At 42.6% G+C, this 27092-nt stretch overlaps 1 protein-coding gene across 1 annotated transcript in view; it reads left to right on the top strand.

Annotated features, from left to right (window-relative positions):
- The window catches only part of mgat4b (alpha-1,3-mannosyl-glycoprotein 4-beta-N-acetylglucosaminyltransferase B), a 225142-nt gene that overhangs the window by 185203 nt on the left and 12847 nt on the right, over positions 1 to 27092 (top strand). Inside the window, exons 9-10 of the mRNA XM_080201274.1 lie at positions 10430 to 10560; positions 22160 to 22267. Of these exons, the coding sequence (XP_080057400.1) occupies positions 10430 to 10560; positions 22160 to 22267 (239 nt within the window). The remainder of the gene's footprint in view (positions 1 to 10429; positions 10561 to 22159; positions 22268 to 27092) is intronic.

Genomic DNA, 27092 nt, shown 5'->3' with positions numbered 1-27092 from the left:
TGTCCTTCAAACAAAATCACCAAAGCAGATAATCTGGTCATTATCACATTGCTGCCGCTACATTACAATAGCGACTATACCTCACAATCACTTCATTGGCTGCATTTTGGTACATGCTGAGGTTGTGAAAGGTGCTATTATCAGTGCAAGTTATTTTATTCTTTATTTTGCGCTATTTAACTTCAGAGGTGGTGCTACCAATATGCAGCAAAGTGCTTTGCTTATTGAACGGACTTCTGAAATTTGCTTGGGTTTTTGTGGCTATTTTGGAAACCACGATTCCATCAGGCGATAGTTAAAGTGCTTGAGAAAAGTCCATTTTGTACAATTAAATGGAATTATGAGACCTTCTTGGACTTTTTACCAGTGCTTTGGAGAAAATCATTCTGCAATTCCATCTGTTCTGCATCGAAAACACGAACAGATTTAGTGTAGCACCAGTTTTTTTTTAAAACAAGGTAGTTTTTGGTGTGGATTACAATGAGAGGAAGCAGTAGGTAGGAAGTACCCACATAGTACATTTTCTGAGCTATTGTGAGGATCTTAATTCTAGCACTTTAGCCACCAAACCCAACAAGGTTCCTTGCTGAGATGCAGCAGATAACTAAAATTTGTCCGCCATTGTCGCTGTTTAGGGGAGTCTAAAAATGAAAACTGTCAGGAAGGTGCGGTGCAATTTGCTTCCTGTCCATTAGCGCTTAAGATCCCACAATGATTATCTGCAGTTGCCCATGTCCGGGCTGAAATCTTCCAGGATGTGTTGTGGCTGCAATTGGCAAGATAAGGAAACGTAAAATAACAAGAGTGAAACGTCCTGAGCTGTTCAGTAAAGATGTTTTCTTTGTATTTGGGGATAAGCTGTTACTGATCAGCCATGATCGTGATATCTGAACAACTAAGTTTCATTCCCCGTTGTTTTCATATAGGCCTTTATTTTTACAAACTCACGCCAAGTCTTTCTAAAATACAGGCAAGCTATCTGCTGTATTTCCTAAACCCGATCCTGAACTTGTATTTGGGCAGATACGCTGTCTCAGTTCCTAAAGAGTTAAAGAAAGTGTCAGATCAGCTGCGTTCCTGTGAAATGAACTGCGTTGATGTTTCAGTGGTGTTCCTGGAATTGGTTGAACTATTTTAAACGTCTTGTAGCTGATAAACTATTGCGCTAATGGGATAAATTAACTAGAGGTAATTGTCAGGAGTTGAGTATCGGAATGAGATTCTTTTTGTTGCTGTACTGTTCTTGTTTGTGAAGCAGGTCTACATTTTCCAAATTGTCTTCCCCTGATTGCAGTCAGTAAAAAGTATAAAATGGATTTAATATATGGGTAATTGAAAACATCTATTGATTATATGATTGAATAATAAAATGCTCAGATTCAGGATTGCTACCATTTCTATGATGGATTAATCTTACTTAATGCACATTTGTTGTTTTACAGGCTAGTGTGCTCATGTTTTGCTAACTAAACCCCAATTGATTTGATTGTATTTTTCATCCAGTATACCTGTTATTTGTCCAACAAGTGAACCTGTAATAAGAGGGAATTCAAAAATGTAATTGGTTTTCTAGCATAAAGAATCTAAATTAAATACAATGTGTGTGTGCACGGTGACCAAATTGGCATCATGGCCTACATATTGGGAACCCTGTCCTTTTATAACTGGTCCCTGCACCCAGAGTAACAATAACTTGCACTTAAAAATAGCACCTTTAACATAGAAAACCATCCCAAGATTGTTCGCAGAAAACATTATCAGATGAAAGTTACTCCCAAGCCAAAGTACTTTCAGAACAGGTGACCGAAAACTTGGTCAAAGAAACAGGTTTTAAGGAATGTCTTGAAAAAGACGGACTGGAAGGTTTGGAATCATTCTGTACAAGCACCTGAAGGAGAACTGTATTATAGTTATGAAGGTCTGAGTGGAACATAAACACTAGAATGGACAGAATGGCCTACTTCTGTGCTGCAAATTCTATGTTCAGAAGATGACCATCTGGTCTAATGTGCCTGAAAATAGCTCCTTGAAAGAGCTATTCAATTAGTCCCACTCCCTGCTCTTTCCACTTATCCCTGTATTTTTTTTTGTTTTTTTTAAAGTACATATTCAATTACTATTAAATCTGCTCCCACTGTGCCTTCCAGGTGATAACAATGCACCATGTAATGAAAAACTTCTCATCTCCCTCTGATTCTTCTGCCAATTACCTTCAGTCTATGCCCTCATGCAACTGACCTACCTGCCACTGGAAATAATTACCCCTTATCTATTCCATCAAGATCTCAGCTGTGGCTCAGTTGGTAGCTCATACAGCTCTGAATCATCTTCAAGATGATATACAACTGCTGTTTTTGGGTTCAAGGACAAAAATAAAAGCAAAGCTATCACTCCAGTGGGGCACTATCAGAGGTGCTGTCTTTCTGACAAAGTGCTAAACTGAGCCTCCATCTTCCCTTCAGGTTGAGGTAAAAGATCCCTTGTTAAAAAAAAAATGAAGAAGAGCAGGAGCAATTATCTCCCCGTGTGTGGGAAAATATTTATTCTTCACTCAGCATCATAAAACAGATTGCCTGGTCATTATCACACTGCTGGTTGTGGGAGCTTGCTGTGCACAAATTGACTGTCGTATTTTCTGTCATGTGGAGATGCCAGCATTGGACTGGGGTGGGCACAGTAAGAAGTCTGACAACACCAGGTTAAAGTCCAACAGGTTTATTTGGTAGCTCGAGCTTTTGGAGCTCTGCTCCTTCATCAGATGAGTTTTCTATGTCACAAGAGTGACTGGACTTACTTCATTGGCACTTTTCAAAACCTCTTGCAATATTGAGCACGTCTGCTTAATCTTCTCTGCTTTAAGGAAATTAATCCGGACCATCTCTCATCCCTCCATCTCTTCTGGATTACGTGTAGGTTATGAACACATAATCACCAATTAAATGAAAGTAGCTTAAAACAAAAGGATGTGAGTGAATATTTTCTGAGAAAAAGAATCTTCCCCTACAGATCAATATTTGCATAAAAAAAGGATTAACAATTCAGAAAGCTGTTCAAAATGTCAACCTCCTATTGCTTTCAGATGTGTTACCAGCTGTATATTTCTAGTTTTTATTTAAGGTGGAAGAAAACTAATAGCAGCTCACTATCACCTTCCCAAGGGCAATTAATACTTGTCAGCAGGATCCAAAACCGATAACTGAAAATAAAAATGGTCATTGTCACTTTTGCTGCTACCAGCTTTTAACTTCCAGATTTTTTTTTAAAGAATCTGAATTCACACCCTATGTTTGAATGGAATCCAATCACTACAATTGTTCTTCAGTCCTCCCATGCTTGTCCCTTGTCATTCAATGGCAGTAACATTGCTGAATCCCCCACCATCAACATCCTGGGGGTTATCATTGACCAGGAGCTGAACTGGACTATACATATAAATACTGAGGCTACAAGAGCAGGTCAGAGTCTAGGAATCCTGTGGTAAGTAATTCACTTTCTGACTCCCCAAATCCTGTCCACCATCTACAAGGCAAGTGTCAGGAATATAATAGAATAGCTTCCATTTGCCTGGATGGCCACAGCTCCAAATACATTTCAGAACCTTGAGATCATCCAGAATAAAGCAGCCACTTGATTGGCACCCCTTCCACAAACATTCACCACCACCTCCACCACCAACGCACAGTAGCAGCAGTGTATATCATCTATAAGATGCACTGCAGGACCTCACCAAGTCTCCTTAGACAGCGCCTTCCAAACCCACAACAACTGCCATCTAGAAGGATAAAGGTGTCAGATACATCACCACCTGGAGGTCCCCTCCAAGCCACGTACCATCCTAACTTGCATTGTTATGCTTTCACTGTCACTGGGCCAAATTCCTGGAACTCCCTCACTGACAGCACTGTGGATGTACTTACATCACGTGGACGTCAGCCGTTCAAGAAGGCAGCTCCCCTCCAACACCTTCTCATGGGCAATGAATACTGGCCTCACCAGCAAAGCATACATCCCTTGAATGATTTTTTAAAAAATCATGCAAAGCTATAACAGTTTTGAGAATTTAATACCTTAGGAGAAGCCAGTTAAGAAAAGGGATAGCTAATTGTGCTGGTAGGATGAGACAAAATAAGGTAGGAAGAGACTCATATGGAGTAATAAGCACCAGCATGATCCTTTTGGACCAAGTGTCCAGTTTCTGTGCTGTATGTTCTATGTTACTCAATATCTTGAGTCTCTATACCTCTTTCTGCACCAATTTACTTGTACGTTATTTGTCCCGTGATGATCTGGGTTCCCACAGACTCTTACTTCATATTCCTCTATACACAGGACCAGACAAGATACTCTAGCCTCACAATCTGCCCAAGCCATGTATTTACCTTATAGACAGGTGAAGTTTTTGATTTCCTTTTTACGTATATTGCAAAAAAAAATACTTGCTGAATAGTTTTGTCCGAACTACCATCAAAGCTAACCATCCACTTCAAAACCAGACAGGCCAGTAATTGTGGTAGATTATTTTTGAGGCTTTTTCTTAAAACGAAAGGAAGACTGACACCTTAAGAATGCACCTATCCTTTTTTTTCTGAAGAAGGCCCTTATTGAAAGCTGTGTGTCTCAATACTGAGGATGAAAGTGACTTATGGAATGTGGTAGCAAACTACGAGTAGTAAACATCTTTGTTCCTGGTGAAGGATTCCCTTTCATAGTCTCTCACTCCTGGTTTTTGTGATTGTATTTTTTTTCCTTGTTAATTCATCTTGTAGACTCATTCAAGCGAGGAGAGTTCTTTGCCTCAGCATGTTACATGTTTTGGGAGATTTATGAACTCAGTTGTTGAGTGTATTGAGTGTGAAATTGTTTTATTCTCTGTAAACCTGCTGCTGAGGTTGTCTAACGAATATACATTAGGAACAAGAATGGGCCTTCAGTCCCTCATGTCTGCACCGTCATTCAGTCAGATCACACTAAACACGATCACAACTCAATTCACTTGTCCTTTGCTCCATACCCTTTGGTATTCTCACCAAAAATATTTTAATCTCAGTCTTAAAAATTATGCTTGATTCCCAACATCCACAGTCTTTCAGAGGAGAGAGTTTCAAATTTCCATCACCCTTTGTGTGAAAGGAGTGACCTCACTCCTGAAAGGCTCAATGGGCTGAATGGCCACTTTCTGCACAGTAGAGACTCTATGATCTTACTGAATGGCAGAGCAGGCTTGAGAGGCCAAGCGGTCTGCTCCTGCTCCTAATTCATAAATCCCAATGGCTCATTAATTAGAGGAGGTAGGCGGCCGTCCTTACCAATCTGGCTCTATAATTGACTCAGCCCCACCACTAACCTGCATAACTCAGAAATAGCTCAGCGAGCCATTCGATCGGGTAATGAGGAGATGGACAATAAGTGCCAATTGACATCCATATCCTGAGAATGAGAAAGAAAACTATTGCTGTAGCCTGACCAGGGCATCTTTCACCTTAACGCAACTTCATGGGATTTTAATTCAACTAAGCTGGCAACGTACCCCAGCATCCCATTAACTTTGCCTTTCCTTCCAATGAAGAACAAATTCCTTCACCACCTGCGGTTTGTTATTTGGCACTGCTGAGCTATATTCAGATTAGATTCCAATGAATGTCTAATTAAACATAATACTTGTAAAGTTGCTAATTTTATGTTGATCAAGTCAATGCTACATGATCTTTATGGCTCTTAGTGACGTGTTGTAGTCCAATTGTGAAACAAAAAGTTATTACGATATTAGGAGAACAGCTGGAGGTGTGTCTTAAGAATTCACAGCAGCTGTTTCTTTGTTTTAAAATAATGAAAAAGTACAATGTATTTGACACTGATGTGTGCTGTACAAAGACAGCAAGAAAGATTAGATGCAAGAAAAATCTGACTTCTGTTTAATCCCCATTTTGTCTGAGAATGTGTCAAAACAGTGCACAAGCTTTCAAGACACCTCAAATAGATAACTGATTCATCATTCACTGATTGTCATTTTTATTTAGTGTTGTCAAGATTATCACTACAGGTATGTTTCTTTGTGACTCTGCTCCGCCTCTCCCTCAGCTTTATCCTTGCAACTTTCCTCACTCATCCAAGCTTTCTCTTCCTCAGATTCTAGCCTTTTATGCAATGTTCCTTCACTGAACTACTGACAGCCAAATTTCCCCAACTCTTTGGTCACTGTTCCTAATTTCCCCTACGTGGGAATGGGGCACGATCTTACCAGCTCCCCATGCCGTTCAATCAGTGTGGCGAGCCGGGAAGGTGGTGTGAGGGGCCAAAAATCCTATTTGCGGCTCTTTCTGTCTGGGCCCTTTTTACTGGCAAGCCTATTAACATAGAATTGACTATATTAACATCTACTTAATGGAAGAATTTTTAAAAATAAATAGACGCACTAGAGCAAGTATAAGGTTACAACAGTCAGGAAATACTGAACACTCTGAAGCTCTTTCCTCGAGAAGAAAAGCTGAGACTGACTGGTCTAAGATTATAGTAGGGTATATGTTTCCACTCATGGTCAAGACCAAAACTAGGGGCAATAAATATAAATGTGATAAATAACAACTCAATAGGGAATTTGGGAGCAATTTCTTCATGCAGTGGAGTATTGTGCCTAATTTAAGAAGAATATGAAGGTTTTATAGAGGTTACAGCAAAGGTTTGCTATAATGGCTCCAGGAATGAGGGATTATAGTTGCAGGGATTGTTATGGTTCAGGTCAGAAATTCCAGTATTTTATGAAGCCCGTCTGGATCATAAGTTTTGCATCTTGTATTTGGCTAGGATAAGCATGATAGGTTTCACCTCGGGTATGATTCGAATAACCCACTAGGGAACTTTTATTAAATGATGTTTAAGAATATAGTTAACATGTATAGTAAGAATATTAGCAATAACAGTTATCAATTATAAACAAAACCAAACCACAATAACATATAACCCTTAACAAATATATCTATGAAGTTCCAATCAAACAAAAATTTTGTTTACACAAAACCCTTCCACAGGTTTAACACAGCAAAGACTAATGCTCACGTGATACTGGAACCAAGTCCTTTGGCTGAATTCTGCAGTTCTCTTTATAGACTCAGAACAGCTTCCCGGAACACCAGGTAGAGACTCTAGTCAAGCCACCAACAGTAGATTTTCTACTCCAGGAAGTCTTTCAGCTAACCAGCACAATTTCTCCAAAAGCAGGGAGAGACAGAGAGACACTGCTTTCACTCTGATGTCCACTCCCTTCTAAAATTAAAACCTGCAGCTCAGAACTGAAAATGGAAGAGCGCCAGTCAGCTGACTGGCAAACATTCTTCCTCCTGACCATGCAGGGTCATAAAACTAATTCCCAAAGTAAAAATAAACAAACCCCCATTTAAACCACTGAAGGAGAGCAATAAAAAGACTCCTCATAGACAGCTCGGCGATAATTGCATCAGCTTTGGATGTGAGCTACAGAGAACATGATTTCTTTTAAAAACTCTTAAAGGTACACTAACATCACATGATATGCTGGAAAAGCTACTGTCCTTTGAACAGAAGAGGCTCAGAGGAGATTGATAGAGATGTTAAAATACAGCATTTAAAGAAGCACTCTTTACAATGACAAAAGGGTCAATAACCAGGTGGCACAGATTTAAGGTGATTGGCCAAAGAATCAAAGATGACATAAGACAAACCTTTGATATCAAATGCATGGTTAGAATTTGGAATGCACTGCCTGATTGGGTGGTGGAAACAGATTTGGTCATAGCATTCGAAAGGACGTTAGTGATATTCTCTCCTTCAAGTACTTAACTGGGATGTGGCCAAAAAAATGGAGTGGGAGTAACTGGATAGTTCTACAAAAGAGCCAGCACAGACTGAAATGGGCCAAATGGCAGGCTGCACTGTATTATTGTATGATTCTATGGTTACAATGTGGAATTCAGTGCCTCGGAAAGTATTTGAGGTGAATCCTGTTTGTGGATTTAAGAGAAAGCGAAACAAAACACCTGAGGGAGAAAGGAATAGAAGGCCAGTAAGATCAGACGAGGCTTGTGTGAAGTTTAAGCACTGGTATGAATCAGTTGGCTGGAATAGTCTGTCCCCCTGCTGCAAAAGTTGTGTAATTTTGTACTCAGCTTGGAATATTCTTCTCTAGTTAATTCTGGTTTGGTTTTTTTTTTGCCCTGCTTTCCCCACCCTAGCCGGTGTTGATTTTGACATCTGCGATCGGGAGTTTTGTCACACCGCACACTCAATGAGTTTGTCATCGCACCAGCTGTTTGAGTGGGAGGGAAAGAGGAGGACTTACAATCTGTCTCAGCCTCACGACAATGGAGAGCTACCCTTCGGGGAACAAAGCAGCCAGGGCTGAAAGCCATGGAAATGTGTTCGACTTGTTCATTCATTCAACCCACCAGGGAGTGCTCCATGAAACTGACTAAACTGATGGTAGATAAAGGGCCAGATTAGCCAATACTGCGTTGTTGTAACAAAGGCTATTATTAGTGTAGTGAACAATATTTAGATGGAATATAATTCCGTTGCTTTGTGTCTAATTTTTAGCATAAGGTGCAGTTAACAGTACTTTGAAAGTGCAGTTTCTAGTCTATTCCCATCACAAGCACCCACATAATCAATAGTGACAGTTAACTGAAAAACAAAGGATTAGTGCAGATATATATCATGTTAAATAATTATTTGAACTGGTATATTTTCCTCAACACAATTGCATCTCTGTAACTGGCTTGGCAGCTTCAGCACGGGTCTATTGATGTGGTCAGCAATTTGTTTCTCCCGAGTTGAGCACAGCAATTTTTTAACTGAACGCCCCCGACAACAAGTGATTGCTGAGCAGCATACAGATTGGAACAAGCTCGACATTGGTTCCATCCGGTTGAAAAGCTGCAGTATTCCTTGTGTTCTTGTTTGCTACCTTAATTTGGGGAGAGAAAGCTGACAAGGGTTTCGGTTTTGGAGGGCGTGACACCTGTGACTTTTCTGGTGCGAGTTCAAATTTCAGAATAAAGTCTTGACACCAGTGATCGCTACCTCGCTGTTCAGAACGTCAAATGCTCATTTTTAACACTAGCCCAATCTCTGGAATTCACACTCTGATAAATCTCCCTGCCTTTCTACCTCTGACCTCCTTGAAGGTGTCACATAAAACCCCAGCTTTTTGACAAAGCTTTTGGTCACTTGTACTAATAGCTCCTTATGTGACACTGTCACTTTTTTTCTGATTACTTTCCTGTACAGTGACTTGATAAGCTTTTCAATGGGCTTCAGCTTGAGGGAAAATTGTCTCAACATTCCAGGAGGGCCCTGAGTGAGCGATGCATTGCTGCTGGTGCTATCTTTAGAATGAGATATCTGCCTCTTTAGGTAGATGTACAGTAGGTTCTGTCTGTATAGCGTGCAAGAAACAATACTTTTCACTTTGTAGAATGCATGTGACAATAATAAATCAATTTTTTAAAAAAATCCCATAGCTCTTATAACAAAGAGAGGGTGTCGGTCATGGTCTTCCAGCCAATGTTTATCCTTTAACATATTTTTAAAAAATGATCTGGTCATTATCACTTTGCTGTTTAAGTGATCTAGCTGCATGCATATTTGTTGTGGCATTTCCTACTTTATAACATTGACTTTTTTATTTTATGGAATGTGGACATTTCTTGTCCATTCCTAATTGCCCTTGAGAAAATGACAGTGACGTTTTATATAGTGGAACAGGCTCGATGGGCCATGTGGTCTACTGGTCATCCTGGTATGTGTGTTCTTGTATTGATGGAAATTGCATCATGTCAGGTGGTAATGCCGTTGCACTCAAAGTAATTGCCGTATAGGTACTGCCCATGGTTGGAACCTGAACATTATTATGGTTATTTTGTCAGTCAATGATTTATCTCCCAGGATTTACAATAAATGTTTAGGGAAAGGAATGAATGTGGCCGTTACATTTCAGCTAGCCAATCTGTGTGATAGAGTGCATTACTCAGTCTCTGACTGTGACTCGCATCCTATTTCTTTCTTTTCTCTCTGTCTCCCTTTCCTCTCTCTCTTTCTCTTCCCTCACTGCAAATTATCTATCCAATTACAACTTGGCCCTGCTGATAATGTTTCCTTGAACAGATTGTTGCCCACTCTGAGTAGCTAAATCTACACTGCTTGTTCACAGTCTGTCTTCTGAACTTGCCCATAGCCCTGTGCGGTTTGAAAATGTGTCAGACACATTCCAAGTGAATCTGTCCATGAGGCTCAGAAAGAGACAGTTGTTTACCCAGCTCTCCAATCATGTACCTTCTCATTACCACAAGGCACAGGTGCCAGCTACACTATATTAAAAACTGGCACTGCATAATTGATAGTTTATATTTACTAAATGATAATAGTAGATATTAACAGTATTTTGGGTCATTTTCTCTAGGAAAAATGTTCAAATCACTGGATCTAAGTCTGATTGTGGAGTTTATTTTGATGTTCTACAAGGACAAGCCCATTGATTGGCTGCTGGACCACGTTCTGTGGGTTAAAGTCTGTAACCCAGAAAAAGACGCAGTAAGTGCAACTACTGACATGGTTTATAGATCCAGATGTTTATTCTTGAGCATGCAACCCACTAACAACAACTGTGTTGTTAGTTCTCTGCTGAAAGTTTTATTAGGAGTATGGTTTTACCTTGATACCAGAAACCCTTCACTATCTCAACCCAACCACCACCCTAAACATTCGTTCATTCCCTCCACTACCAACATACCGAGTCAGCTGTGTGCATCATCTACAAGGTGCACTGCAGAAATTCACCAAGACTCCTTCAACAGCACCTTCCAAATCTGCAATCTCTACCACCTAGAAGGACAAGGGCAGCAGTTGCATGATAGCACCACCACTTGCAAGTTCCCCACAAGCCATCCTCCTGATCTGGAAATATATCGCTGTTCCTTTACTGTCACTGAGTCAAAACCCTGGAAAACTCTTCTTCACAGAACTGAGAGTGTTTCTACACCACCTAGACTACAGTGGCTCAGGAAGGCAGCTCACCATATTCTCACTGGTGTGCTCAACTGATTTCAATCTTAAATCTCCCAGCGTTAATTGTGGGCACTAGCAGGTGGAGTGAAAAATCAGCCAGAGATCCTGCTCCTGATCTCTCCCAACTGGCCGCTGAAAATTCTCAATGTGTGGATGTTGTGTGAGGGCAGGATTGATCTTGGCTGTGAAGTTTTATCACTCACCAATTCCTCTTTCAGCATTCTCCAGGCCCAGCCCAAGGTGTTGATTAGGCTGTGGACACTGGATGTGGATTGTATAAAAAGATTGGCTATTTGAATGAGAAATTATACAAACATTCACGGGCTGCTAAAAACTCTATGGCCCATTCAACCTGTCCCACCCAATTGTGATGCCTTGCATTATAGTGTATACATTCTGCACCCTACCCAACCATCATGTAAACCTATGCCAATTTTGAGTATGGGGATATCTGAGAAATTGTTACATTGCATCCAGGTGATCAAAACAGTGCAGAAGATCACTGTTAGCCTAATTTCCTTGAAGTACCTACTTTTTTTTAAGAAGACAATGTCTACCACAGCCAGAATCCCGTCCAGCTCTCACTCAAAGTTTGAGCCAGCTTCCCCTGTTCAAAATGGCAACCTGTTCCAGAGGTCCATTATTCTCCAGGAAAATAATTACCTCCTAATAGCCACTTCGGACCTTAACTTAAAATTCTGACCTTTGGTCCTTCCTTACCTAATTAATTGGGAGTCTGCACCCAAGGAGTCTTGCTCCAGAATGAGGGAGCAAGAAAACTACAATCCTCTGTCATCTGTCAAGATGAAACTTCATTTGACGAACATGTTGAGGGCTGGTGGATGATTTTTAAGGCATTACTATCCATGATATTAAGGATGCTTGTGAATCAAGTCAGCAGCAAAACTCCCCATAGTAATTTATATTCAGATTGTAGCTGCACTGTTTTAAAACCTCACACATGGTGACTAACTCAGCGGTGGATAATTAATGGTAATCTGAGTGTTCTCACTGCAGGAGGTGAGCACAGGCGTTCTTATTTATGTGACTTTCCTTAATTTCCAATTCCTCATTTGCACGTTTTGGATAAGCACTGTCAATTAGACATGGGCTAATGAAGAGCCTTGTGTCTCAAAACACTTTGTGTGCAGTGAACATCGAGGTGGAACGATCGCAGTTTTAGATAGATGTACACAGACCATTCTGTGCACAACGCGATGGGGTGAAGGGGAAGTTTTCTTTTTGTGTGCCATGCGTTACAAAGGCACGATCTGAAGGAACAGCAGAAGCCGATTCAGTACTCGGTTTCAAAATTGGGTAAATTTACTGAGCTGTGGCAAAGCATAGGGGGAGTAGGACTAACTGAATAGCTCTTTCAAAGTGGTGGCACAGGAAGAGTGAGCTGAATAGTGTCCTCTGTGCTGTATGACTCTGTGATTCTATCACAAGGAGCCACTACCAGAAACAAGGTGGAGTTGACCTGTTTTCTGTCATATTGGTTGAGGGAACAACATTGGCCGGCAAACTGTACAGCACCAAATTGCTCATGAAGAGAGAATTGAAGGACTTCAACATTGACCGATTTATGAAGGGAAAATAATTTTCCGCGTACTCCACCTTTGAAACCTTTTGCAAAAGTAGACTAAAAAAGGCCACAGCACGAGGAGAGCTCCCTACTCATCATTTAGACCCATGGCATCTGTCCAAATCGCTACACTGGATGATGCCTCTGATTTAGGAGATAACGAGAGGTGGATACGGTAGAGGGAGAGAGAGAGAGAGGGGAGGATTGGGGTTGCTTCAAGAACAGAGAGGTTGAGAATGGTCCCTTATGAGGGGAGGTGACAGTGCTTGCTTTTAAAAGGAGAAAAGAGGTCCCCGGGGAGAGAGAAACGTCCCTTTTCGATATTTCACTATCCATTGACCATCTTTTTAATGGATGGTAGTTATTAGTGTATTATTTTAAGGCCCCAGGAAGAGGATGAGGCAAAGTCAGCCACAATAATTGGATGTACAGCAGTGGAGAGTACGGAAGAGGAGTCTGCAGTGGATAAAGTTACAGATAAGTATCTCTAAGGCTTATGAGATAGACGAACAGTTGCTAATAAGGGCATTAAGGCATTAGCAGGATTTGGTGGGAACCGAGCCAGCAGTAGGAAGCTTTGTATATCATATGTAAATGCCTTTTATTCTTTTGCCTTATTTCAAAGTTTCAATTTTGGGATTAAGGCACACAGGAAGTCAGATCAGGAGTGATCAGCCTGCTGTGCCATTCAGTACTATAAGAGCTGATCCTGGGTTCCAACATGCTTTCCTGCCCATGACCCTTGATTCCCTGAGACACCAAAAATCAGTCTCTCCCAATTTTAACTATATTCAATAATCCACAATCCTCTGGGGTAGGTAGAGAATTCCAAAGATTCACAACCCTTTGAGTGAAGTAATTTCTCCTTGCCCCTTAGTCCTAAGTGACTGGTCCCTTATCCCTCAGAACTAGAGGGCACAGTCTCAAAATAAGGGGGGGCAGTCAGTTTAGAACAGAGTTGAGGAGGAACTACTTCTCTCAGAGGGTAGTGAATCTGTGGAACTCTCTGCCCATTGAAGTGGTGGAGGCTACCTCGTTGAATATGTTTAAGTCACGGGTAGATGGATTTCTGATCGATAAGGGAATTGAGGGTTATGGGGAGCAAGGTAAGTGGAACTGATCCACTTCAGATCAGCCATGATCTTATTGAATGGCGGGGCAGGGTCGAGGGGGTAGATGGCCTACTTCTGCTCCTATTTCTTATGTTCTTATCCTGAGTCTGTGCCCCTCACCGTATTTTAGATTCCCCCACCAGCAGAAACAATCCGTATCCACTCTATCAAATCCCTTCAGAAACTTGTATGTTTCAACGAGATTGTTTGTCTTTCTTCTCAGTTCCAGAGAATATAGGCCCAAAATACTCAGCCTTTCAACATAGGACAATCCCCTTCCCAGGAACTAATTTAGTGAATTTTCATTATACTGCCTCCAAAGCAAGTATGTCCTTTATTAATTGTGGAGACCTAAACTGTGCACAGTTCTCCAGATGTGGGGTGGAATTTTGCGAGAATGATTTTAAGTGTCAAGCTAGGTTTTTTTAGGCACTTTTTCTTACCTACTTAGTCATTGAAAAACATGGTGTTGAATGTTTCTAGTTGCTGCAGGCAGCAGGCTTGGTTTAATTAACCAGCTAGCCTGTAGAGGGAGCTACTGCACATGCACAGTTTCTGCAACAGGGGTCTGACAGACAGAGAGCATCAGGCCCCTGCTGCTAAGGCAGCCTGAACCAACCACCCTACCCCCAAAATTGCATGGGTGCGTGGCCGATTGTGAGCCCTATAACATACAGACATCTAGCCCCCCTCCTCACCCACCACCCAGACTGATTACTCCCCCCGCCTCCCCCTCAGTGAGCAGTGCCAAAGTGCCCCTGGGTATTGCACAGCTGCCAGGCTGGTAGTGGCAAGGTGCCAAGCTGGCACTGCCCAAGGGGCACCCCCCCCCCTTGCCCTTGGCCTCCCCAGGTGAGGGGGAGCACAATGGCCTCCAGCTCCACTGGCCAGACCAACACATCTGTTCCCTATTCATGGGGTGCAGGTGTTTTCCTCGCCAGAGAGAACCTTGCTCAGCGAGGCCATAAAGGTGTCACCAGACTCACTAAACACATCTAAGTTAGTTTCATAAAATATTGAAATAAATTATTCAGCCTCTCGCCCATTTCTGGCCCGCCAAAAACCCGGCTCTCGTAAAGCTCTCATGAGAGCTGAGAATTCTGGTGTGATCCTCACCAGCTCTCACGTGATTTTACCGGCTCCCTCCACCCATCGACAGGCGAGGCGAGCTGGTAAAATTCTACCCGTGGTCTCACCAAAACCGGGTACACCTGCAGCAAAACTTCTTTATTCCTGTATTGCAATCCCCTTGTAATAAAGGCCAGTATGCCATTTGCCTTCCTAATTGTTTACTGCATCTGCATGCTATCTTTGTGTTTCCTGTACAAGTACACTCTTTGGATACCAACACTTTCAAGTTTCTCACATTTTAAAAAATACTCTGCTTTTCTGTTCTCATAACCAAAGTGAATATTTTCACACTTCCCTACATTATACTCATCTGCCCACTTACATTGCCTGTCTACAATCCCTTTGCAGTCTCACAGCTTAACTTTCCATCTAGCTTTGTGTCATCAGCAAGTAATAGAAATTGCTATGTCGCTTCATCTTGTAAATAGCTGAGGCCCCAGCTCTGATCCTTGAGAAGCTCACTATCTGCTAATTTAAAAAGAAAACCTCCATTTATGCCCACTCTCTGCTTCCTGTCAACCCATAGGTGCTCCGGTTTCCTCCCACACCCCAAAGATGTGCTATTAGGCTGATTGGTGTAATAAATTGTCCCTAAATTAGTCTTCCCTCAGTGAGGAATGCCATAAGCATAGATAAGGGTCATGGGTGGAGGGGGGACTCGTAATGTTAAAATGGCAGCACGGGCTCGTTGGGCCGAAGGGCCTGTTTCCCAGGCTGTTTCGTTCTTTGTTCTTATATTACTTTGAGTTCCATGAGCACTTATCTTGCCTATTAACCTTTTGTGGAGCACCTTATAGAATGCCTTTTGAAAAGCCAGGTATACTACATCTACTGATTCCCCTTCACCTACCCTATTAGTCATACCCTCAAAAAAACTCTGATTCATCAAACAGAATTTCCTTTTCGTTAAACCATGTTGACCTGTTTTAATCATTCCAATGCTTTTCTAAGTGCATTGTTAACTCTTCCTTAATACTAGTTTCCAGAATTTACATAATGACTGATAATGGGCTTACTGGTCTGTACTACAACAAGATAGCATCTTTAATGCAGTAATATGTCCCAGGATGCTTCAGCGTTGCTATCAAACAAAATTTGACACCTCTTCTAGAATTATTAGGCTTGGTCAGAGACAAAAAAATCTATGGTGCTCTTTAATGATGGAGGGAATTCAGAGCTTTAGACCATGGCAGCTGAAGACACGGCTACCAGTGAAGGAGCAATTAAAATTAGGAGAAGTGCAGAGACTTTGGTCTGAAGGAAGGGGCACAGCGATGGAGGATTTGGAACAGGAAGAGAATTTTAAAATTGGGGCATTGCTGGGCTAGAAGCCAGTGAGAACATGGGTAATGGATGAATAGGACTTGGTGCAAGTTAGGAAAGTCACTACCTGTTCGCACTGTGGTAACTCGATCCTGCTGCATAATGCTTGATTGGCTTGCATTGTTTCTCTGCATTTAGTGCTCTGATGTGGAGATGTCGGCATTGAACTGGGGTAAACACAATAAGAAGTCTCCCACTTCCTTGATGAAGGAGCAGCACTCCGAAAGCTAGTGGCTTGTGCTACCAAATAAACCTGTTGGACTTTAGCCTGGTGTTGTGCGACTTCTTTTGGCAGGACCAATGGGGTGAAGGAATACAATATCAAGGGTAGGAGTCTTAGCTGTGTTGAAGAGCAGAAGGATCTTGGGGTCCGGGTCCATAGGACTCTTAAATCGGCCTCGCTGGTGGAGGATGTGGTCAAGAAGGCATATGGTGTACTGGCCTTCATTAATCGAGGGATTGAGTTTAGGAGTCGGGAGGTAATGCTGCAACTTTATAAGACCCTTGTCAGACCCCACTTGGACTACTGTGCACAGTTCTGGTCACCTCACTATAGGAAGGACGTGGAAGCTATTGAAAGGGTGCAGAGGAGAGTTACAAGGATGTTGCCTGGATTGGGAGGCATGCCTTATGAAGATAGGTTGAGGGAGCTGGGACTCTTCTCCCTGGAGAGACGAAGGTTGAGAGGTGACCTGATAGAGGTTTATAAGATGTTGAGAGGAATAGATAGGGTGGACTCTCAGAGGCTATTTCCCCGGGTTGAAATGGTCGCTACGAGAGGACACAGATTTAAGGTGCGGGGAGGAAAGTACAGAGGGGATGTTAGGGGCAAGTTTTTCACTCAGAGGGTGGTGAGTGAATGGAATCGGCTGCCACCGGTGGTAGTGGAGGCGAACTCACTGGGGTCTTTTAAAAGACTTCTGGATGAGTATATGGGATCTAATGGGATTGGGGGTTATAGATAGGTGTATGGCTTAGTAGGTATAGAAGTGATCGGTGCAACTTGTGAGCCGAAGGGCCTGTTTGTGCTGTAATATTCTATGTTCTATGTTCTTACTGTGTTTAATGCTCTGAAGCAGGCAGTAATAACTCAGCAGCAGACTCCTAGACCAGTATTTCTGGTAAAGCTGGCTCCTTTGCAGATACAACTGATGAAGGAGAGAACTACATTGGCATGATTACCACTAAAGAGGTCTGCAGTTGGCTGCATGGCCCAATTCTATCAGCCTCCAGTGTCTGCACTGTTCACTGCATTTAAAGGTAGATATAGATATTGCTGTTTCCTTGGCTGCAATTCTTACTAAATTAACATGTAGACACAGATGGATGCCAGGAAGGTCAGGTGTACCAACCTATGAGTATTTTACAGGAAAAGAAAGACTTGCATTTCTATAGCACTTTCCACAATCTCGGGACATCCTAATGTACTTTACAGCTAATGAAATATTTTTTACTGTAATGTAGAGGAACACAGTGGGAATTGTATGCACAGCAAGATCCCAGCAAGGGTGACACAGTAGCACAGTGGGTTAGCACTGCATACCTCACAGCGCCAGGGTTCAATTCTGGCCTGTCTGCGTGGGTTTCTCCAGGCGCTCCGGTTTCCTCCCACAGTCCAAGTGTGGATTGGCCATGCTAAATTGCCCCTTAGTGTCCCAAGATGTGTGGGTTAGATGGATTAGCCATGATAAATGTGTGGGGTTACAAGGATGAGGCGTTAAGTGGACTTGAGTAAGATACCAAAATTCACTGGATTCTGGGATGGTTCTCTCAGATTGGAAGAAAGCAAATGTGATGCCACTGTTTAAAAAAGGAGGTAGACAAAAGGCGGGTAACTATAGGCTGGTTAGCTTAACTTCTGTAGTAGGGAAAATACTTGAGTCTATCACCAAGGAAGAAATAGTGAGTCATCTGGATATAAATTCTCCTATTAGTAAGATACAGCCTGGGCTCATGAAGGGAAAATCATATTTGACTAATTTGGTGGAATTCTTTGAGAACATTACATGTGCAGTGGACAGTGGGGAACCTGTGGATGTGAAGTATCTGGATTTTCAGAAGGCATTTGACAAGATGTTACACCAAAGATTGCTACATAAGATAAAGATGCACGGTGTTATGGGTAATGTATTAGCATAGATAGAGGGTTGGTTAACTAGCAGTAGGCAGAGTGTGGGGATAAATGGGTGCTTTTCCAATTGGCGATCAGTGACTAGTAGTGTGCCCAGGGATCGGTGTTGGGACCGCAATTGTTTACGATTTACATCGTAAAATGATTTGAAGTTGGGGACCAGGTATAGTGTGTCAAAATTCACAGATGACACTGAGATGGGTGGCAGAGCGAAGTATGCAGAGGGTGCTGAAAGTCTGCAAAGGGATAAAGATAATCTCAGTGAGTGGGCGAGGGTCTGGCAGATGGAGTGCAGGTAAATGCAAGGTCATCCATAGTCCAAAATGGACTATTATTTAAATGGTAAAAAATTGCAGCATGCTACAGTGCAGAGGGACCTGGGTGTCCTTGTGCAAGAATCACAAGGAGTTGGTTTGCAGGTGCAACAGGTAATTAAGAAGGCAAATGGAATTTTGTCCTTGTCTGAGAAAGTCAGTGCAGACCTGATGGGCCGAATGGCCACCTCCTGCACTGTAGGGGGTCTATGACTCTGAAGATCCCACGAAGGGCAATTAAGCACCAAGCAAAACTCTCCTGCTCTTCTTGAAAATAGTGCCATAGGAACTATATCCACCTTGGTAGGTTTAACATCAGTGAAGCACTCCCCAAGCAATGAAGTGTCAATCTGGATTGAGGTTTTGTTGTGGGATTTGAACCCACAACTTTATGACACAAAGATGGGAATCCTCCCCACACGGAGGAACTCTGATTGCCAGTGACTTATTTTTGCAACTGGAATGTAAGAAAATGAATGGATGGGTGGAGGACTCGAAGCATTTGCTGGCTGTTGAACTGAAGCTGTCTTCCTTGGTGTATGTGGGCTGCACAAAGCTGGGTTTTTGCTGCAGAGCTGAGCCAATTCAGTTCGAGTCTCATTCACCTGATAACTGTTCATCAGACGTTCATTTTCATTAGTGCCGACTGGAAATCAAGTACATTTATGTGAAATGGAGAGACAGATTGAGGTGGAGAGTGGGAGCTACAGAGCCATCTTTTAAACACTATTCAAAATCATGAGTTCATAAAAGGATTGGGATTACAGTTTGAGATAATGAGGGGAGCGTTTAGATTCGGTTTCACTGCTAGCTCAGTCAGTAAGTGTTACGTGCCTGGGGCAGGATACATGCACTCGTGATTTCCTCCCACACAATCCAACAGCTTGCCAAAACGCTGACTATGCATGAAGAATAGTGGCTGGAGGCAGCTGATACCTGAGGGATTATACCCAGTTACTGGTGTATCGTCTGTGTGCACAGTTTGTGAAAACAGTTGGAGACCATCCTGTTCATCCATACTCAGCACATACCTGAAATAATGGCGTTGATGGTTAGACCGTACCATGTTGCATATAATACTATCACATTAGTGTCTGCCATGGCTTGGTGATACTTTTACCTCTTGAGCCTGGGTGGGATGCTCTGTTAGAGAGTGCAGATGGGCCAAATGGCCTCATTCTGCAATGTAGGGATTCTATTATGATTATGATTGTATGATGAAAGCAAGTAGGTTCAGTTACCACTCCAATGACCTCCTGATCATGTCCACATGATCCAAGCAGACATTCTCAGTATGCTACTGAGGGGGTGCCTCGCTGTCAGAAGTGGTGTCTCCCTCAGGTGAGACCCGGTGGCACAGTAGTTAGCACTACTGCCTCACAGTGCCAGGGACTCGGGTTTGATTTCCAGCTTAAGTCACTGTCTGTGTGGAGTTTGCGCATTCTCCACGTGTCTGCGTGGGTTTCCTCCGGGTGCTCGGTTTCCTCCCACAGTCCAGAGATGTGCAGTTTGGGTGGATTGGCCGTGCTAAATCGCCCTTTACTGTCAGGGGTACTCAGTACGGCAAATGCATGGGGTTATGAGGATGGGGGCTGGGTGAGATTGTGGTCCATACAGGCTCGATGGGCTAAATGGTCTCCTTCTGCACTGTAGGATTCTATGATTCTAAACCATGCCCCCCTCTGCCACTGCAGGCGGTCACACAAGATTCCATGGCATTATTGAAGCACAGTTGTTAGCACTGTTGCGTCACAGCGCCAGGAACCCAGGTTCAATTCTGGCCTTGGGTCACTGTCTGTGTGGAGTTTGCACATTCTCCCCATGTCTGCATGGGTTTCTTCCAGGTGCTCTGGTTTCCTCCCACAGACCAAAGATGTGCGGTTTATGTTGATTGGTCATGCTAAATTGCCCCTTTGTGTCCCAAAATGTATAGCTTAGCCATATTAGCGGGGTTAATATGTGAGCTTACAGGAATTGGGTCTGGGTAGGATGCTCTGTTAGAGAGTGCAGACTGGATGGGCCAAATGGCCTCATCCTGCAATGTAGGGATTCTATAATGATTATGATTGTATGATGAAAGCAAGTGAGTTTCCCCTGGTGTCTTACAGTGATATTTTTCCCTCAGTCAACATTACCTGAGTGCCTGTTCATTATCAGAATATGGCTTGTGGGCTGTTGTGTGTGTTCTGCATTATAACCATGCTTTAGAAGTTCTTTAGAAGTGGCTGTAAAGCCTTGGGTGATGCTGAGATCATAAAAATGCTGTACAGATACAAGTTCTTTCTTTCTTTTCAAAGCAACTGTCACTTAGCATAAATGTCACCTGGAAGTTGTTACGGACAGGAGGGGGGATTAATTTAACCAGCCCTAATTTATCCCCACTCTGCCCATCCGTAAACAGAAAGTTGGTTTTGATTTATGTTTTCCTCCTTCAGTGGTATATTTTTCCTAACCCTTTCGTTCGGAGTGTTCCAATCCACCATTAATAATCCCACAGCTATCTCGACATTAGGTAAAGTAAGATCTTCGCTTTATTTTACACGGATGAAACGTGGGAATGGGGGCCTGCCTCTTTTGCTTTCACAATAAGAGAGGGACAAAGGAAAGAAAGGGGTACAGGAGAAGACTGCAGTTAAAAATGAGAGCTGTGGTTTTGCATAAGTCCAGAATCCGATGGGCTATTCCTTCAGAGAGTAGCAGGTGGTCTATTGTGCTGAGTCTTCGTCATTCCATTAGAGTTTACAGTTCATCTTCTGTGTGTCTGTATTTCGGTTCTGTGTTGCAAAAGCCAATCTGCCAATCTTTCTGTAAAGAGCGAAATTTTCATGTAAAATTTTCAAATTTGATTCAACGCCTACCTATACGAGAAATAGATTCTCGCCAAGTTGCTCTCCCTTAAAAAGGTAAAAGCCGTTTGAGTTTCAGCTGCATCTGGCAGCCAGTTCCCCAATGTCAGCCTTGGTGGTGACCAAGGTGATGACTTGTCTGACTATTTTGGGGACAAGAGCAGATCAGAGGTGCATGTAACTCTGCCTCTAGGCAATGCCAGAACCAGCGGAACTGGAGCCATGTGCTCTATTTGAAAGATCGTAGTCCCCTCCTGTGCAGGATTGTGAGGAAAAAGCAGGGGGAATGGGACTAAATGATAGCTTATTAAAGAGTTGGCACATTTATTATTTTGTTTGTTAGCTTGTGTCTTTCTTAACACTAATTAATTTTATCCCAGATTGTTATCTCTGAATGTTGACCCTTAGCCAATGTGGGTTAAGCCCTCAAACCCTTTTGAACAGAGGTATGATATTTGCAATCCTCACATCCTTTGACACCATTTCCATATCCAAGGAGGACTGGAAAAAAATCTACAATTTGCATTTTGGATTTTATTGAGATGAATACTCCATCTTTGTTATTTATTCTGTTTTAACTTGATTACAAAAATCTTGTAGTTCAGTAATTGTCTTGATTATCCAGCACATACTTTGGGTGCAATCAAAACCAAATTATTTTCCCTCTCCTCCCCTCTTTCTAGAAGCACTGTGATCGACAGAAGGCAAACCTGCGGATCCGTTTTAAGCCGTCCCTCTTCCAGCATGTGGGAACGCACTCGTCGCTAGCCGGAAAGATCCAGAAATTAAAAGTAAGCTGAACAGCCAGGAACTCAACTTCCAAGTTATGAACCCTGCAGTAAAATGTCTAATGTGGGGGAAGGTGTGGAATATAAAGCAGGAACAGCAGGAGGCCATTCAGAAGTGAAAAGTAGCTCACAGCTCCAGGGACCTGGGTTCGATTCCCGGCTTGGGTCACTGTCTGTGTGGGATTTGCATGTTCTCCCCATGCTTGCATGGGTTTCCTCCTGGTGCTTCGGTTTCCTCCCACAGTCCAAAGGCATGTTGGTTAGGTACATTGGCCATGTTAAATTCTCCCTCAGTGTACCTGAATACCGGAGTGTGGCGACTAGGAGATTTTCTCAGTAATGTAAGCCTACTTGTGACTAGTACTTTCCTTTAGTATGCACTAGGTAGTCTCTTCCCAACCACTCTTCAACTAATCCTCTCAGAATACCCTTTTATTTCCCTTTCCTTCATACACTTACACGGCTTAACCTTAAATTCATCAATGCTGTCAGCTTCAACTACTCTTTGTGGTAATGAGTTCCATATTCTCATCACTCACTGAGTCAAGACATTTCTGAAATCCCTATTGGATTTATTAGTGACTATCCTATGCTTATTACCTCTAATTTTAAGTTGCTCCTGAAACTGCACAACATCTTTTCTGCACCTATCCTATAAAACTTTGTAATGATCGTAAAGATCTCTAAAAGTTTATCCTTCAACCCTTTCCTCTGGAGAAGAGAGCTCCAGACTATTCAGTCTTCCCTGATAGGTATAATGTTTTAAAATTCATTCCTGGGACAGGGATGTGCTGATTAGTCAGCATTTATTGCCTATCCCAAGTTGCACGAGGGCCGTTGAGAGTCAACCTCATTGCTGTGGCTCTGGAGTCACATGTCGGCCAGACCAGCCAGGGACAGCAGATTTCCTTCCCTAAAGGACATTGGCGAACCAGATGGGTTTTTACAACAATTGACAATGGTTTCATGGTCATCAGTAGATTCTTAATTCCAGATTTTTTTAAAAATAGAATTCAAATTCTACCATCTGCCTTGGCAGGATTCGAACCCGGGTCCTTACAACATTAACTAAGTTTCTGGATTAATAGTCTTGCGACAATGTCATGAGGCCTTTGCCTCATGGTTTTAATATCATTCTTAGGGCATTTAGTACAAGAGTAAGCAAGTTGTGTTGAACTTGTGTAAGACAATAGTTAGGCCTCATCTGAACACTGTGTTCAGTTCTGGATGTCATACATGAGGAAGAATGTGAAGGCACTGGACACAGTACTGAGAAGATTCACAAGAATGATTCCAGAGATAAAGAACTGTAGCTACAAGGATAGATTGGAGAGGTTGGGTCTGTTTTTCTCGGAGAAAAGGAGGCTGAAAGTAGACTTGATGAAGGTGTTCAAGACACTGGTGGGTATGTACAGAGTAGATAGTGAGAAACTGTTCTGTCTAAAGAGACCATCAAGAATGAGAGGGCACAGAATCAAAATAATGGACAAAAAGAGTAGAAGTCATGTGAGGAAAAGCTTGGTGGCTGGAGTCTAGAATGAACTTCCTGAGCGGGTGGTGGAGGCAGGTTCGATTCAGGTATTCAAAAGAGGTATTGCTATCTGAAAAGAGAGAATGTGCAGGGTTATGGGGTTAAAGCAGGCAAGTGGAGTTAAGTAGAATGCTCTTTCAGGGAAACAATACAGACTCGATGGGCCAAAAAGCCCCCTTCTGCAATGTAAAGATTCTGTGATTCTGAAAATTTTTTCGCCCAATCTCCAATGTCTCCGTATACTTTTATTGCAAGGCAAATTCGATGGCCTTCACACATGTGAGAAACAACCATTCAGTTTGCTGGCAGTTCAAGGGATTTTATACTGGTGCTATATATCACCATAATTTCTCTTTCAGCTACAGAATAATGTGAATTCTTGGCTGCCGCAGGACAGCTACTTGCTGTGGCCCAGACAGTGGCTGGGATTTTCAGGTTATTTATGGCGGGTGGGATGAAAAATTTGATGGACTTCAGGCGGATATTTCCTGTCCTGCGGTGGCTGGGATTGAAAACTCCCAGCTAATGTGGCTGAGACTGGGATAAATTTGGCTCTTGATAGTTTAGCAGCACCACCTGCAGCTGCCTGCTGGCAGTGCAGCTTCTTATAAATGATGAGAACATGCGCCATACACAGAGACGTAAGAATTTATAGAATGAGAAACAGACTATTCACCCCAACTGTTACCTGTTATTGTTTATTCTCCATTTCAGCCTCATCCCATCTTTCCCTTTCCTTCCTCATCTAATCCTAATCCTCTATTCTCTTTTCCCCCTCATACTGGTATCTAGCTTACCTAGCATCTACACAATTCACCTCAACTGCTCTTTGTGCTAGTTAGATCCACGTTCTTACCACTGAACTGGTAAAGAAGCTCCTCCTGATTTCCCTACTGTATTTCTTGTTGGTGATCTTGTATTGATGGCCTCCAGTTAAACTCTCTCAAGGCCGCTCTGTATATGTGTGTTTGTGTGTGTGTGGGTGGGTGGGGAGTGGGGATCAGGATTTAATAATCTGCTATTATGAAAATGAATGGCGGAGCAGGCTCAAAGGGCTAAATCGCCTATTCCTGTTTCTATTTCCTACGTTTACAAGAGGAAACGCTCTCACTCTGTCCACTCTATCAAAACGTTTCATAATTTTAAAATCTCCATTAGGTCAGCCTTGCCTTTTCTAGAGAAAAGACATCAAGTCTGTTCATTCACGGACAAATACAACCTTGCAGTTGGGGTGTAATTCTGATTGATCTATCTTGCCCTTTCTCCACTGTCTCTCTATCCTTTTTATAATACAGCAGTCAGACCTGCAAACAATATGTTAAATGTGGATAACCAAGCTTTGACACAGCTTTATGTAACTTTGCTACTTTTCATTTCTATCCCTCTTAAAACATAAGCCCAGTATTTGGTTTGCTTTTTGTTTTGCAAATGCTCTTCTTAATCTGTATCATTACTATTAATCGTTTGTTCATTTGTGCTCCCAGGTCCCTTTGCCCGCTTAAGTTATTTTTTTCAATAGTATGTAGCCTCGGCACTTTTCTTAACAAAATGAAATACTCCTTGCATGCTTTGTAATTTGGTTGCGGCTTTCCTCAGTATTAGTTTTTCAAATGTAGAACGCCACTACCCCAGGATCACTTCTCCCTGCTAGCCAGGAGTTCCCTCTCCTCGCGTGTCACGCTGGCTCCATCCGCCAGCCGCTCTCCACAATAGCCTGGCTTCCAGCCAGTGCAGTTGGTGTGTTGTGACGAAATGAATTGGGGGAATGATGTTTGGCATCCTGCAGCTCATCAAATCAATAAGGCCAGGGGCCAAAAGCCAAAATTGATCTAACTGTAAGCTTGCCCACATTTTATTCCTGTTTCCCAAATATGGTGAATTTGATGGATGAATATTTATTAGGCTGTAAGATGGATACAAATGAGGCAGAGTATTTTTTTTCTTTATTCATTGATGGGATGTAGGCATCTCTGGCAAGGCTAGCATTTGTTTCCCATCCCTATTGCCCTTGAACAGAGTAACTTGCTAGGCCATTTCAAATGGACAGTTAAGAGTCAACCATGTTGATTTGGAGTCACCAATAGGCAGAATCAAGTAAGGAGTCCTGAATTCCTTCCGTAAAGAACACTGGTGAACCAGATGGATCTTTACAACAATGGAGGGTTGTTGTCATAGTTATTACTGAGATTAGTTTTCAATTCCAGATTTTTTAATAATTGAATTTAAATTCCACCAGCTGCCATGGTGGGATTTGAACCCATGTCCCCAGAGCATTAGTTTGGACCTCTGGAATGTTGTAATGATGAATGTTCAATGATGTAACCGCAGTGCCATCATCTCCACCTAAATGCGCTCATCCATCAGAAAGACCACCAGCAGTTTTCAAATGATTCTTAGGATTTTGTTTCTACTGTTCCCCCCCGCCGGAGAGATTATATGGCACAACGGGTTAGTGTCCTTGCCTCTGAGTCAGAAGCTCCAGGTTCAAGTCCCACCCCAGGACTTGGTGAAGGAAGATGCATTCAAAATGCAGCCACACAGGTTGACTGTGTCAGCCTGCACAATCTTTCCAACACACACCAATGACAGATGGTAAGAGTGGGGAGAGAGTCCTGGTCAGCCGTGCTTCATGTACAATGATGCACCTCAAGCCTCTGGTAACAGGCTAGCAACCTGTTCCAGGAACAACTTTGCTATGAGGACAAATGAAACTCTGCCTTGTGCACCACTAAGTTCGGGAAGAGAAACAACAACTCCACACAGCTGACAAAAATAAACAAATTGCATTTATCTAGCATCTTTCACAACCTAGAGAATTCCAAAGTGCAGTCATGTCAGTGGGACCTTCCAGCCCAGCTAATGGCATGTTTCCTGGTGGCGAAGGGTGCATTTAATAGGAAACCCTGTTGACAACGGCAGGAGTGGAAGATCCCACTCCTGGCCAATGGTGAGCCGCCCTTTGCCACTACGAAACAAGTGGTGCATTGCAAGAAAAATCTGGATGAGGATTTCAACACAAACTTGATTGCGCAGGTGGTCCACTGCAGATACCTTTGAGCTTGGTCAATGATACGTAATAGCTGGTAAAGGACCCAGGTGCAACTCCTTTCACAATCTCTGAATCAATCTAAATCGCTTTATCATTTGATTAGGTATTGGCACAAAATCTTGAATATGCAGCCTTCTAGTTTTATAAAGAATCATAGAATCCCTACAGTGCGGAAGGAAGCCATCCGGCCAATTGAGTCTACACCAACTCTCCGACAGAACATCTTAGCCAGGCATGGTCCCTCTCCC

Source organism: Carcharhinus amblyrhynchos, chromosome 13 (genome assembly GCF_965287045.1).
Source record: "Carcharhinus amblyrhynchos chromosome 13, sCarAmb.v2.hapA, whole genome shotgun sequence".
Lineage (NCBI taxonomy): Eukaryota > Metazoa > Chordata > Chondrichthyes > Carcharhiniformes > Carcharhinidae > Carcharhinus > Carcharhinus amblyrhynchos.
Note: the sequence above shows the minus strand (reverse complement) of the source record. Positions and strands in the feature narration are given on the sequence as shown.